This window comes from Drosophila arizonae, chromosome 3 (genome assembly GCF_054131065.1).
Source record: "Drosophila arizonae isolate 15081-1271.41 chromosome 3, UAZ_ARI_1.0, whole genome shotgun sequence".
Lineage (NCBI taxonomy): Eukaryota > Metazoa > Arthropoda > Insecta > Diptera > Drosophilidae > Drosophila > Drosophila arizonae.
In genome coordinates, this window is record NC_142923.1 from 26,423,271 (window position 1) to 26,436,938 (window position 13,668).

At 40.3% G+C, this 13,668-nt stretch overlaps 4 protein-coding genes and 1 long non-coding RNA gene across 9 annotated transcripts; 3 read left to right on the plus strand and 2 right to left on the minus strand.

Moving 5' to 3' along the window:
* Positions 1-5: 5 nt before the first annotated feature.
* Positions 6-5,209, minus strand: Caper (RNA-binding protein 39-like protein Caper). 2 transcript variants are annotated; one of them, XM_018001871.2, is made up of 6 exons: positions 5,070-5,209; positions 4,910-5,004; positions 2,290-2,438; positions 1,807-2,208; positions 1,161-1,728; positions 6-1,098 (listed from the first exon to the last, which is right to left on the minus strand). In XM_018001871.2, the coding sequence occupies exons 2-6, from the start codon at positions 4,961-4,963 to the stop codon at positions 460-462; spliced, it is 1,812 nt and encodes a 603-aa protein (XP_017857360.1). In that variant the 5' UTR covers positions 4,964-5,004; positions 5,070-5,209; the 3' UTR covers positions 6-459. The 2 variants fall into 2 exon arrangements, with proteins under 2 accessions (XP_017857360.1, XP_017857359.1); XM_018001870.2 differs by having other exon boundaries at positions 4,910-5,187.
* Positions 5,210-5,385: 176 nt separating this feature from the next.
* On the plus strand, positions 5,386-7,174 carry Rab30 (RAS oncogene family member Rab30). Of its 4 annotated transcripts, none has more exons than XM_018001886.2 (2): positions 5,386-5,875; positions 5,960-7,174. In XM_018001886.2, the coding sequence occupies exon 2, from the start codon at positions 5,976-5,978 to the stop codon at positions 6,666-6,668; it is 693 nt and encodes a 230-aa protein (XP_017857375.1). In that variant the 5' UTR covers positions 5,386-5,875; positions 5,960-5,975; the 3' UTR covers positions 6,669-7,174. The 4 variants fall into 4 exon arrangements, with proteins under 4 accessions (XP_017857375.1, XP_017857374.1, XP_017857373.1 ...); XM_018001885.2 differs by having other exon boundaries at positions 5,963-7,174; XM_018001884.2 differs by having other exon boundaries at positions 5,386-5,739.
* Positions 7,175-7,384: 210 nt separating this feature from the next.
* Positions 7,385-11,573, minus strand: cta (Guanine nucleotide-binding protein subunit alpha cta). The gene is made up of 6 exons (XM_018001873.2): positions 10,613-11,573; positions 10,009-10,147; positions 9,742-9,947; positions 8,832-8,963; positions 8,616-8,755; positions 7,385-8,546 (listed from the first exon to the last, which is right to left on the minus strand). The coding sequence occupies exons 1-6, from the start codon at positions 11,006-11,008 to the stop codon at positions 8,186-8,188; spliced, it is 1,374 nt and encodes a 457-aa protein (XP_017857362.1). The 5' UTR covers positions 11,009-11,573; the 3' UTR covers positions 7,385-8,185.
* LOC149269972 (uncharacterized) lies at positions 9,316-10,585 on the plus strand. The gene is made up of 2 exons (XR_016268930.1): positions 9,316-9,549; positions 9,628-10,585. It is a non-coding gene; the product is annotated as an uncharacterized LOC149269972 (long non-coding RNA).
* Positions 11,574-11,628: 55 nt separating the features above from the next.
* Positions 11,629-13,546, plus strand: LOC108610051 (uncharacterized). Its single transcript, XM_018001877.2, has 4 exons — positions 11,629-11,845; positions 12,185-12,670; positions 12,816-13,053; positions 13,176-13,546. The coding sequence occupies exons 1-4, from the start codon at positions 11,764-11,766 to the stop codon at positions 13,387-13,389; spliced, it is 1,020 nt and encodes a 339-aa protein (XP_017857366.1). The 5' UTR covers positions 11,629-11,763; the 3' UTR covers positions 13,390-13,546.
* The last annotated feature ends 122 nt before the right edge of the window (positions 13,547-13,668 follow it).

Below are 13,668 nucleotides of genomic sequence, written 5' to 3' on the forward strand. Positions count from 1 at the left end.
CTTGGTTTGAAGCAAAAAATGTCAAATTTGATTTTTATTTTTGTTTTAAATTCTTGTCTACAAAATATTTTATTTTATTTTTTTGTTTACATAGCATTTCACATTATGTAGCGCTGTCTAAAATCATGCTTTAGGGTAAAATAATTACAAATTTTTAATGTCTCAAAATGTTTCGAATTAAAATCCAAATAGATTTTTTGGCGTGTTAGGAATGCCTAATTATCTGATGCATACATTGTTATATATATTATGTATATCTTTAATTATAATGTAATTGTATTTTGATTTGCCCCATATATTCTTCAGCTAGCGCAGGACAATTACACGAGTTTGGAAAGTCTTTCAAAAAAATGTTAAAATTATTACAAAACTTGGATGTTTAACGAATAATAACAGTATTTAGTTGCATAGTGTTGCAGTTGCAAATCTATCGCCTTCGCCTTTGCCTTTCCCGTCCGTTTAATCGTCAGCATTTTTACGTGTCGAGGCAATCAAATCGACTGCACTGATAGCATCCGGAAACATCGAGTGATAGTTGATAACTGGCACGTACGCCGCCGTGATCACACGGCCAGCGAACCAGCGTCCGTGCAGCGCATTTACCGCAAGCACCGCTGTCGTCGTACTCGGACATTTCACATAAACCGTACCCGTTGGTGATACGGTGTCCACGTGTATATGCAGAACGCCACCGTGCTTGGCGCATTCGTCGAGCACATCGTCACGCACATCCGTAGCCCAGGTGGGATTTGTCTCGGTGCGCGGATCAAACATGTTGGACAGTATAAAGCACTGAGTAGCTATGGATGGCGTCTGTTGCTGCTGCAGCACCGGCGCAGGCTGTGGAGCTGTTGCCAGCAACGCATTGGCTGCAGCCTGTGGTACGGCCAGGCCTGCGCCCTCGGCTAGCTTAAACATCAGCTGTAAACGTCCCGTGGCACCGAGATCAATGCCGCTGCGATCCATTTCATCAGTGTCCAGCGAACTAGTATTCATGTCCAAACGCTCTGTCACATTGCCCACTTTCATTGGCCTTCCCGCCAGTTCAAAGCCGTTCAGTTGCTCCAAAGCCTTTTTGGCATCATCTGCGTTGTGATACTATAAATTAGAAAAATATTAATTGTTAAATCTACAAAAATATTGAACGCTTTTAGTATTACCGTAATAAAGCCGTAGCCCTTTGACCGACCCGTCTCCGTATCCATAATCAACTGGATAGCATCAATTTTGCCAAAAGGCTCAAATATGCCACGCAGCATGTCCTCGGTGATGTTGAAGTGCAGCGATCCCACATATAGTCGCATGGGTCCTGTGTGAGCCTTGGGCTGAAATGGAGGCGGCGCACTCTGCAGTCGATTCTTCTCTGCCTGCGTATGCTGCACCATGATCGGTACGCCCAGCAACCGCTGTCCCGACAATCCCAGAGCTAATGCCACAGATTCCGGGTCCTCAAATTCAATGTACGCAATACCCTTGAAGCGTTTAGTCTTGTTGCACGTAATTAGACGGACATCGCGCACCTTTCCCACGCTGGAGAAGAACTCCTCTAGATCGCGGGCGCGCACACGCTGTGATAGCTGAATGCAAAAGACTGTCCGTGCATCGCGCTCCTCAGGACTTAGCTCAGTGGGTGGTGTGCGATCCCCAATGCCATTCGGCGGCGATCTGCCACCACCACGTCCGCGTCCGCCATATGGGCGTGGTGAGTAACTAGTGCGACGGCGACTGCTATACGATTCAAATTAAAAGAAAAAGAAGACAAAATTAATATCATATGATAAGTATAATAATATAATTACGCCATACTTTGTATCTCTGGAGCGTGAATGGCTCCGCCGACGTTCGCGTATGGGACTCATGCGCTTGCGCTGCAGGTCACGCGAGCGACTACGACGACGCTTGTCACGAGATCTGCTGCGTTTACGCTCGCTATCCCGTTGCATACTCTTGCTGCCGCCACGCCTTTCGCGTGAACGCCGATCACGATCACGATCGCGATCGCGATCATTGCGGCCACCACGTCTGTCATCGCTGGGACGTTCGTCGCGTGTGCGACTGCTGCGTTTGCCATCGCGATAACGATGATCTCGTTGATCGCGCTCCCGTTCCCTATCTCTATCCTTTTCACGATAGCTGCTGCGCTCTCTGCCGCGCTCCTTCTCGCGTTCCCGATCCTTGGAGCGTCTGTGGCGCGATCCACTGCGACTACTGTTATGGAAGAAAGAAAGAGAATACAGTAAAATCAATTAAAATGATTTCAATTTTGTAAGAATTTCCATTCAAGTTTACCGTGAGCGATGGCTCCGTTTTTTGTTGCCATTTGAGGAACGGGTTCCGTTCTCCGCATAGCGTTCATCCTCCTCGTTGTCATCGTGGCCTCCGCTCTCGCTGCCGCTGCTGCGCCCGTGTCCACGTCCAGCGCTGCCCGCACTGACGTTCTACAGATAGGGTTTTGGTTTTGGTATTTGGTTGGTTGGGTGGAGACATGGGAGGTGGAAGTCGCAAGCAATAATGTACATACATAGAATTGGATAGTTTCATTTGTTCATGTTTTGTGGGGGACATGGAGACACAAACACACATAACGTTTCGGTTCGTCGACGATCCCACGTTACGTTGTTTTCGGTTTGTTGTTGTATTCATTTTACAATATTTGTTCAGGTATGATTTGTATTGTTTTTTATTGTAAAATATTTGTTTTTTTTTTCGATTTTTTTTTTTTTTTTTTTGAATAAGAGAAAGCAAATCAAAGTAAATTAGTTAAATTTTTGGTATCTGCAAGTATATAAAATAGAAATGCTTAAGTCAACAATGATCGGTTTACAGATCATTGCTAATTTACAGCAATATAGCAATAGAGTAATAGTAATAGTAATACATATGCGATTAATACGAGTATCAAATATCGACAGATTTCTTCGAGACGCTTGTCTGTCTTGTAGAGAGGTATATATATATACACATATGTACCTAAGAAATATATATGTATATATATAAATTTGAGTACATCATATCACGTATACCTATCTATTTATGTATAAAGTGATAGATAGGCTTTGGAGCACACACATAGATAAGTAGATCACGGCGAAATGTCTCCACACATATTTCAATATTCGTTTCGTTAATTGGGTATTAGCGCTGGCTAGTGGTTGGGATGGTTTGTTGACTGGTTGCTTTGGCTCTTATTTGACTCTAAAGACTCTGGCCACCAGATCGCAGGCGCTCACGTCTATATGGGACATACATATACATAGATATAAGTTATAAGATATATTTGTGTAGTGAAATAAATTGATATTTTCTTATTACGTTTTTCTTTCAATTTTTATAGGCTTTTGATCTTTGGTGTGATTTATATATGATTTTGTATATATATTTTATATTAGGGCATTTCAGACTCGACTCCTGAAAGAGCAGTGAAGTGGACTTGTGACATTTTCTTTCATTCTTGTCTGTCTGTGAGTGAGAGTAGTAGTAGAGCTGCCTGCTGCCCCAGACAACAATAGGTAGAGTATATCTGAAATTTAGTGCACGTTCAGTTTTCATTGTTTGTTTTTTTTTTTTTTTTTAAAGCAATTTAAAGAACAAATTCATAAAAACATAACAGAAACGGAAATTATACAGAAAACAAATGCCTACATGTTTTGGTTTTATTTTCTTTAAATGTTTTTGTTTTTTATTTTTATTTTTTTTTCGCAGTTTCTGGTACATTCAAAACTTACCAAATGGTCTCCAGCTTTTTGTGTTTAGAATGACCAAAACAATCACTAGCAACAATATTGAGCTTATACGATTTCTGCAAAGACATTTCACCCTTAAGAATTATTCTCGCTTTTTGTTTTAAAAGTTTTCTTTTATTTTGTTGGGTAGTGTGATATTATCTTATTAACTTGCACATTGCAATTGTTTTATTTTTTATTTTAAAGAGAGATAGAGACAGAAAAGAGAGAGCAACCACTCAGCTATTAAGTTTGAATAATTTCATATTTCGAAAACATTTTTCATGAAAAGTAGAAATCAAATAGACATGGCATACATAAATAATATTCTATCATATTTCATATGATTTAATACAAATTCACTTTATATGATTTCTGATACTACCTGGTATATGCAATACCAAATACCACACTATAAAAAAATAATAATGTATGAAACCGCTTTTTTGTGATGAAAGCTTGTCAACCTGTTTTGAATAAAAAACAGCATAGGTTTGAATATGAATTTCTTAATTCACATTTCCTTATCAAATTACTACTTGACACTTTATAAAGATAAGAAATTAAAGAACCAGCCTAACAACCGAAAGCCTCAAATAAAACTAAAGGTAAGTATATGATACATTACGATTATGTGCAAATTAATACTAAAACAAAGAAGTCACACACACACACACACACACACACACACACACGCACACACTCGCCCACTAATGTACATGGGGGTTTCATTAGGCATCACATTCAGTCATGTAAAGACATATAAAGACGATAACCAGCGGCCGACCTTTGCAAATCGTTGTCGTCGATTGTCGATTGCACTTTTAGAATTAAGGCTTAAAATCGATTTAAAGAAAGCCATTTCAATGCAATAGCCACACATGCACACATATATACACACACACACACACACACACACACACAGAAATGCATACATAAGCGCATAAAGATGTTAAGAAAACTTTACGTGTCTGTGCCTGAGTGCCTGTTTTTCAGACATCTTACATACATTCATATGCATGTATGTATGTATATCACATGAGAACGCGAGAACGCTTGTAGGTGTCTATTTGGGAAAGAAGTATACAAATTTTCATAAAATATACCATTGTCGTAGGGATAACATAATTGGTACATACCGTTTCTTAATTAATATATATGTCTAGATAACAAATAGCTACACTTACGTTTTTTTGGTACGGCGCTTCCAGCATTGCTTCAACATCAAAGTCTTCGGCCATGTTGAATTTTTGGGACGGGAACAAACTCCCCAAGTAGTTGTCTAGCACGTTTGAAGAAACCAAAAGTTTTGTTGGTATGCACACCGCAACTCGAAGATTCACTTACGAACAGGGGTTTCAATTGCTTTCGAAGTTTAATGACAATTTCCTTATATTTTAATATTTTTTCACAGCGTGGCTGGCTATGTTGTGTTGCTTCAGGGTTGATAATGAATACACATCGATACCTACAACGGTATCGATTCTTTGTCTCGCATGTAAAATTTAAAATTTTAAATATGGTACTAATTAACAGAAATAAATATTTTACTAATATTTATATTAAAATAACAATTTGAACAACATTCATTTGAACAAGTTTGTTATATAATATAAATTATTGATTTTGCTTGCAACTCTAACCTGCCTTCAAGAGGCAACTATAGCGTTGCCATATCACCATCAGATTAATCGATTTGTTTTTATTTACATATACGCAGCGAAATTTGGGATTTGCAGAAGTATTATCATTACTTGCATTTACAGCCGTTTGAATTGAGCTTTATAAACAAAAGAAGATCGTGTCGAACAGGTGCCAAATTGATTGAATGGCGCTACGTAGTCCAAAACGTATTCCCGAGAACTTACACTGCTGGCAGTGCTAATTGTTGAGTCATCAGCGTCCCAGTCAATAACACAGAGCAGAAGAAGAGTTGCAGCAGCCTTGGAGGTAACGGCGAGCGCTAGACCGTATACGTAGGTTGCGTGTAAAGAGCGCACCACTACCACAGCCACAGGTGAGAGGCAGTTGCGTAAATGAAAAGTGGCGTAAGCTGCATCTGCGGGTGAAACTCCAACGCAACCCAGCAACTAAACCATCCCCCAATACGAACGCGCCTACGTTTACACACACGTTACGGGTGGCTAACTAAGGTGTGTCTAAGCCTAAGTAAAGCTCTGTATACTAGTTTCTTTTTTTTCTCTTTTTTTTTTGTTTTTTTTGGTTTTACATTTTAGCAGAACTCAACGGCAAATGGAGGACTACAAGTTCCTATTTAAAATTGTGCTCGTAGGCAATGCAGGTGTTGGAAAGACTTGTCTGGTGCGACGCTTTACTCAGGGTCTCTTTCCGCCCGGACAGGGAGCTACAATTGGTGTGGACTTCATGATTAAGACCGTTGAGGTCGAGGGCGAAAAGATAAAGCTGCAAATCTGGGATACAGCCGGACAGGAGCGCTTTCGTTCCATCACACAAAGTTACTATAGATCGGCGCACGCGCTGATACTCGTTTATGATATCAGCTGCCAGCCCACGTTCGACTGTTTGCCCGACTGGTTGAGAGAGATCCAGGAGTACGCCAACTCGAAGGTGCTCAAAATTCTGGTGGGCAACAAGACGGATCGCGATGACCGTGAAATTCCCACGCAAATAGGCGAGGAGTTTGCTAAACAACATGACATGTACTTCCTGGAAACATCCGCCAAAGAGGCGGAAAACGTAGAACGCCTGTTCTATGAAATCGCCGCCGAGCTCATTGGCCAAGCGCGCAGCAAGGACGGCACCAGTGCCGCAGCTGCAGCTGCACAACGTCAGTCGGATGGCGGCGGCTCCATTGGACTGGGCAGCTTAAGTGCCAAAGCAGCGCAGAGCAACTGTTGCGGTGGTTCGAACAGCTCGAGCAGCGGCAACGCCAACTCCAACTCGAACTCTAGTCAAGGCGGCTGAGCAGGGAACATAGCAATAGAAAGTCGACAAATGGCAGCTTTCAGCTGAAAAGCAACTCAATGACTATGGATGCTAAATATTTGTGTTAAAAACTCCATTGGATGTGTAGTTTTAGTACTCCTTGATTTTCTCTTAGTATTATTTGTTATGCATAGATCTGAATCGGAGATCTGGTTGGTGACAGCATCACGAGTTTATGCTTTAAATTCATGTTTATATTGAAAACATCATCATAGCAATGCAATGCACATTTTGTTTTTATTCCTAGAGTATTTAACTGTGTATTTAAAATATTTTTTATATGTTTATACAAATGCGTATTTATTATAATTTTTATTAGCAATAATTTTTACATATGCAATTTAAATGGTATTTACGCGGACTGGCGTAATAGTTTATAAGACGATTTTATGACATTCCAAAAATTAAACATGTAGTTCAATGTGAAACGAAAGGAATAACTCACTTTGTAATTAAATAAACCCAAATACAGTTTTTAATGTGCATCTGAAAAGTATTTCAATGGGGCAGATCTAAAATCTATGTAGATAGTTCTATGGGGAAAATTATTTAGGTTTTAACGGAGTTTCCCTTTCCTGAATAAACCGATATATTTTATAGATGTAGATTTTTTATAATTACTTGGGAAGTTATTATTTTCTTAAAGTTTTTTTACTCAAATCCCACCAAATATCTCCCTGAGTGAAACGATATCGTTGAATATCAAATTGTTTCTTTCATTTATTAAATATTGGTATTTTAAATTGGTACATTTGTCGCTTGATGACTTTTCTCTAGGAGAAAATTTCATGCTTAGTATTAAGCTCTCTTTGTATAAACTACAATATCTGTTTCTGTGTGTATATTCGACATTCAACTCTAAAAATATAATGGTGTATATAGTTTATATATATGTATAAATATATATATATATATAAATAGAGATATGTATGTGCATGTATATTGGCTATATATGGTAAATATGCTTGTATAATGTCATGGTAGCAAAAAGGCATACGGGTATAGCATAATCAAAAGAGTATATAATAATAATAATAATATAATATAATAGATAGAAGAGTTGTAGCTGCAGCTGTTGGATTAGTTTCTTGGCTAGCATTAGAGTCTGTTAGCAGGCCACACACGAACACATACACAATAAATTATATACATTTATGCATAAATAAAATACATGTAAATGCTAAAAATTAATATAATAATAATAATAATAATTTCATTTAATACAAAGATTATGAATAATTAAACCATTTTAAAAAGTAAACAACAATTTGGGTCGGCCCTTCACAAAATATTACATTCCTGACAGCCTGGCACTTTCGTTATCTATATATGTGTGTTTCAATATATATATATAAATATATATAGGCATATATATATTTTTGTTTTGATTTGATTTTGGATGTATGTGGTATGTGTGTCAGAGCTGGCGTGAGATTCGTTAGATTGTGATATGATTGCGACCGTCGCCGTCGCCTCTATGCTTCCTTGCTTTGATGCTACTGCAGCATCAGGGCATTTAAATTCCGCTGCAGTATCGTGTCCTTCACCGAATTGAACACCACGTTGATGTTGCGCGTGTCTATGGCAGTGGTAAAGTGATGATAGATTCGGCTGGTGCTGGTGCTGCGGCGCACGCTCATGAACATTTGCAGCATGAAGTTTTGGACGTCCAGCAGTGAATGCGGATTGCCATTAAATTGCGGATAGTACCAGCGTATATCAGTCTCTGGATTTCGTACTTTTTGCTCGAGCAAATCGGTCTTGTTTAGAAACAATATTATTGAAATGCCTCTGAACGTGTTGTTGTTCACAATGGTATCGAAAATATTTTTGGACTCTTCCAGGCGATTGGTTTTCCTGCAAAGCCAAGCAAATCCACATTAACATCTTAGCACCCGCTCTCACATTTCAGTATTTCCCACTCACCTGTCTTCGGCAAGCACCTGATCAAACTCTGAGCTGGATACTAGAAATATAATCGATGTGACCGAGGTATCAAAGCATCTGGTCCACTTTTGACGCTGTGTGCGCTGTCCGCCCACGTCCACAAACACAAATGGAATGTTCTGCAACCGAAATGCACCATTAAAAAAAATGGAAATACTACAAAGCAATCAAATCTACGCCACAATTGCAGCTCACCTGTACTTTGACACAAAACTCGTAGACACCTTTGGTTGCTTTGCGACAGTGCAGTATGTCTTTGTGTGTGGGCACATAATCCGGTTTCGCCAGCCGCTCAATTTCGTCTAGAAAATAGCTGACCGAATCGCTCTGCAACATATATAAATTTGTTTATACTATGTATGTAAAGTGTTTGAAAAAAGGTTTATAGAAATAAATATAGAAATGATGCGCAACAGAAATCCAAGTCATAAGATCTATTACTTATTTTACACTAATTTTATGAAATACAACGTAGCGTAAACTGGTAAACTCTTAGTTTATCACATCAAACAGCGTCTAAGTAAAGTTATTTATAGATATACCAAATTTTATATTTTTAGAGAAACTACAGTAGTTCAAGTCTATTCAATCTATCCCGAGCTTAAGTGTTAAGAGCCAAGAAATGTTAATAAAAATTACGTATGCATAAAATTTCTTGTATTCAAATTTTATCAACAATTTGATTTAATTTTGGGGAAGCGGTGCTAAATAAATAAATAATTATAAACAAAGCAAGCAACTACATAATATATAAATACTATTTACATAGTTTGCGCAGTTGGTTGCGTTGTTTATAATTATTTGAATTTATTTAGTAAATAGATTTGACTGTTTTAAATAAAAACATGCTAGGTCTTAACGCTAATATTTATGGACAATAGTTGAAGAATTCGGAATCTCAGTAGCTTGCAAAGTCTGTGCAAAATATAATCCATTTACTAACGTTATTTCTTCTAACTCCGCATACGAAATATTTAAAATCCTCGATTAGCTTTTGGCACAAAAGGGAAATATTTGGACTCTCTAACTTTTAAGTTGATGCTGATCAACAGATATATAAATATGCCATTCTGAATCCAGAGTAAGGATTTAGATGACAGCTTACAATTTGGAATTCGCGTCGTCGTTCGTAGGCACGCCTTATGCCACGATCCTGCCAAAGGCGGCGTATGAGCGGCGCATATTCCACGAATCTGGCTGCCTCTATTGCATTGCATTCCATTGCTTTGGCGTCATTGGCATCCTGTTCTCGTCCATCGCTGCCCCAGGGAATATCCAACTTTTCCCGCGCGTCGAGGAGCACTTGCATACCTGCAAGGCGAAATCAATTAATTGATATGTAATTATTTACTATGTATATTGAAGCACCTACCTCTTATAACATTTTGGTATATCACATGTTGGTATTCGCGCAGCAGCTCCGGATCAAAGTTGACGCCGTGTATGATGCGCATCTGTTTGAGGAAGGTGGATTTGCCTGACTCGCCAGCGCCCAGGAGCAGCAGCTTAACCTGCAAAGTTGAGTGTGCGAAATTGAAACCTTGACCGATATAGAAACACACACACACACATGCACACAGGCACACGCACGCACGCGCAAGAAAATCAACTGCAGCCAGCGGACAACACACAAAGAAGTTGTTAATTGAATGCCTTTTGTGTGAATAAGACTTTTTGTAATGATTGCCTAAATGATGCAACAATAAAAAACCCCAGTGCCAAGCCCAATACCAACATCAGCAACAACAACAACAACATCGAACGAAAAGTGAAAATTCGTCTGCCGTTTCATTTGTTTGCCTGGGCGGCCCATGCGGGCTATACAACCGGATGAATGTTGTGTCTTGTGCTTGTGCGTGTGTGTGCGTGAGAGAGTGTTTGTGCATGTGTGCGTGTGGGTCCAAGCAAATTAATACTAATTACTTAATTAAACGGAATGTGGAAACGTTGTGTGCTTCTCTTAAATTCAATCTTACCTGCCGTCGAAACGTATGCTTCTCCTTCTCCAGAAACTTATCAATCTCTTTGGATTTGTAGCGTTGCTCTAGCTCCTCGGGCGTGCTGCGCAGCCTCACCAGATGGGTCAGGAGGTTACCAAAGCATCTCATGCAGGCGAATCGTGACGTTTGCAATCGACTCCCTTGCCGTCGCAGTCTTTCCGCTCCGTCTGATATCAGTCCGGTAGAGCTGGATGTTGTCCCTCGGCCGCTCACTGTCTGCTGATGATGATGATGGTGGTGATGATGCTCCTCCATCAGGTGGGTCAGCGTTCCAGTGCGTGTATCGTTGTTGCTGTTGTTGTTGCTGCCGCTGCTGCTGCCGCCTGTGATGCCGCCACTATGTGTTAACGTGGTCAACGTAATTCTGGACATGGTTGTGACTGCGACGACAGCCAACGCCTGACGTGCGCACTTTCTACACAGGCACACACACACACAAACTCACACACATACACAGTCACGCACACAGACGCGCGCGCTGTACGTTCAGTTGTTGATATTATTATTATTGTTGTTGTTGTTGCTGCTGTTGACTGTCTCCCGTTTTGTATGTTGATACTGTTATTGTTCTTGTTGCACACTCGCTAAAATTAGCCTGGTCTCGGGGGTTTATTGTTTTGGTCGTTGTTTGGACGTCGTAGTTGTAGCCAAATCATATCTTGACCACAAAAGCATCGCCGCGCTCTTCCTCTGTGTATTTCGCTCCGCGGGCATTGCACACACACACACTTTCACAGTTTGCAGCCACTACAACATATGCTAATCGCTTTGATGACAAATTATTGAACTCCTTTATTACGCGACGCCTTCTTTTTCTCGTATTGGCAAATTTTGTAAATAAATTCGCATTTTCACTCCCAAAAGAATGGATAGGGTTGTATTCACGATGTCACACACTCGATATTTTGTTCATACTCTATCGAAAATCATAACCGATAGTTCACATGCGATATTCGTAGTTACAAGCAACCCTGTTGTTGCAAACAGCTGTTTTTATAGTTAACACAATAATAACAAACACACATACAGCTCTAGTGCCTGCTGCTCATTGGTCTATTTTGCTTAGTCGCTGTGAAGTTGTGGTTTAGTCGATATCAACAAATTGTGGAAAATATTGTTTATTAAATATGATTATTAATACAGGCAAAGTATCTTTGCTTTATGCTGCGCGTCTGTCAGGCGGTATGCAGTATATGAAAAAATATACAGGTAACTATTGAAAAATTCAGTGCGTTAGAGGTCATTAAGTTTAAATTGATTAAAATCCATTTGCGAAGAACATTTTGCAATGGTTGATGGGTCTGCAGATAATAGCCTATGTAGATTTAATTCAATTTGCGCGCAATAAGCGATTCTTTCACTGTCACTCATAAAAATATATGTACATGCATACATACATACATGTATATTTGCATATGTATGTATGTATGAAAGTGAAAGCTAATTCCAGTTGGATTTTGCACCCTGGGCGTCTATCCAACTGCGCAATTTATTTTCTCATATATTGTTATTTTAATATAGCATTAATAAGACTCTTTTTGTATGCAGCATTTCAACCTTTTCACACCAGTTCCAAGGTGCTTAACAATGCTGAGCCGGCCCCCGCCCTGCCGCTGCCCCACAATGTGGACGCTGCCGAAACGACGCGCTTTTCCCCGCAACGTTCCAGGGATATGTCCGACAATATCATGACCATGTCACACGCTCCCATCTCGACAATCGATATTACCACTGACAACACCATGAACATATCGCAGGACAGCTCTTCTCTGCAGGATCCGCATGTGCAGTCTTACGATTGCTTCGGCGCTGTCAGCCTCAATGCGGTGATGCAGAGTAATGTGCCGACCCCGTTCGGCGGCATGCACAAGTTCTCGCATCTCAATATGCCGGGTGGGCAGTGGTCGCAGGAGTACAAGTTCACCTCGCAGAACATGCACAGCTCGCATTATCGTTCACTGCGCGACATCACGCGCGCTGATTGGGTGACCTACGATCAGAATGCCACGATGCCAGTGGCGGGCCACAGCCAAGGTGAGGATAGACAGCAGCTGTTGACGTATAGGTGACACGTGTTGCGCGTGCTCTACTAAACCTGTTGCATGTCGCGCGCATGCGCTCTAGCTCTAGCTAACACGCATTCGCATCCCATATCATATGCATTGCTCGAATTTCGTAGGCTTTCGGCGTTGCTACAGCACACAAGCAAAGCCAGCACAGCCACCAACAGCAGCAGCAGCAACAACAGGAAGCGCAGCGCCCTCAACGTCCACAGCAACCACAACGCCTGCGCCTGAGCAGCTGAGCAAGAAGGAGCAATTGAAGAAAGTGTTCAAGGAGTACGGCGCAACCATTGTGGTATTCCATGTGGGCATTTCGCTGCTCTCTCTAGGTGGCTTCTACGTGCTAGTCTCCAGGTATGACCAACTAACGGAATGCGCTCATCCATTCGTAACCGCATCCAAAACTAAACGCCTGCTCTGCATCCACCTTAACCAATTCTAATTTAATCCCCAAACTGCTCTCTTCTTGTTTGCAGCGGAATAAATATGATGCCCGTGATGGAATTCCTTGGAATCGAGTCATCAGCATTTGCGGAAAAGTTAGCCGTGGGCAGCACCTTTGTCACGGCCTATGCCGTTCACAAAGTCTTCGCTCCGCTTAGGATTAGCATCACGCTGGGCTCGGCGCCATTCATTGTGCGTTTGCTGCGCTCCAAGGGATTCTTGAAATCGAAAATTAAGAGCAATTAGTGCCATATACGAACGCAATCTATATTTTATATACAACTTTTGTCACCAACGACAAGAATCTTTAAATTCTTTATAGTTTAGCTCTGCATGTCAATAAATTGTGTAATTATGCTGATATAATCAAATAAATATTCCACCAGAAAATATGTAAAACGTATTTCATGGAATTTGATCTTAATAGATTAAATTGCTTATCCCCAATCTAAGTTTTCATTGATCTGAAAAAATTACAGCTCTATTTTAATTATCATCTCCAGGGCCCAAATTAAAATCCATTTT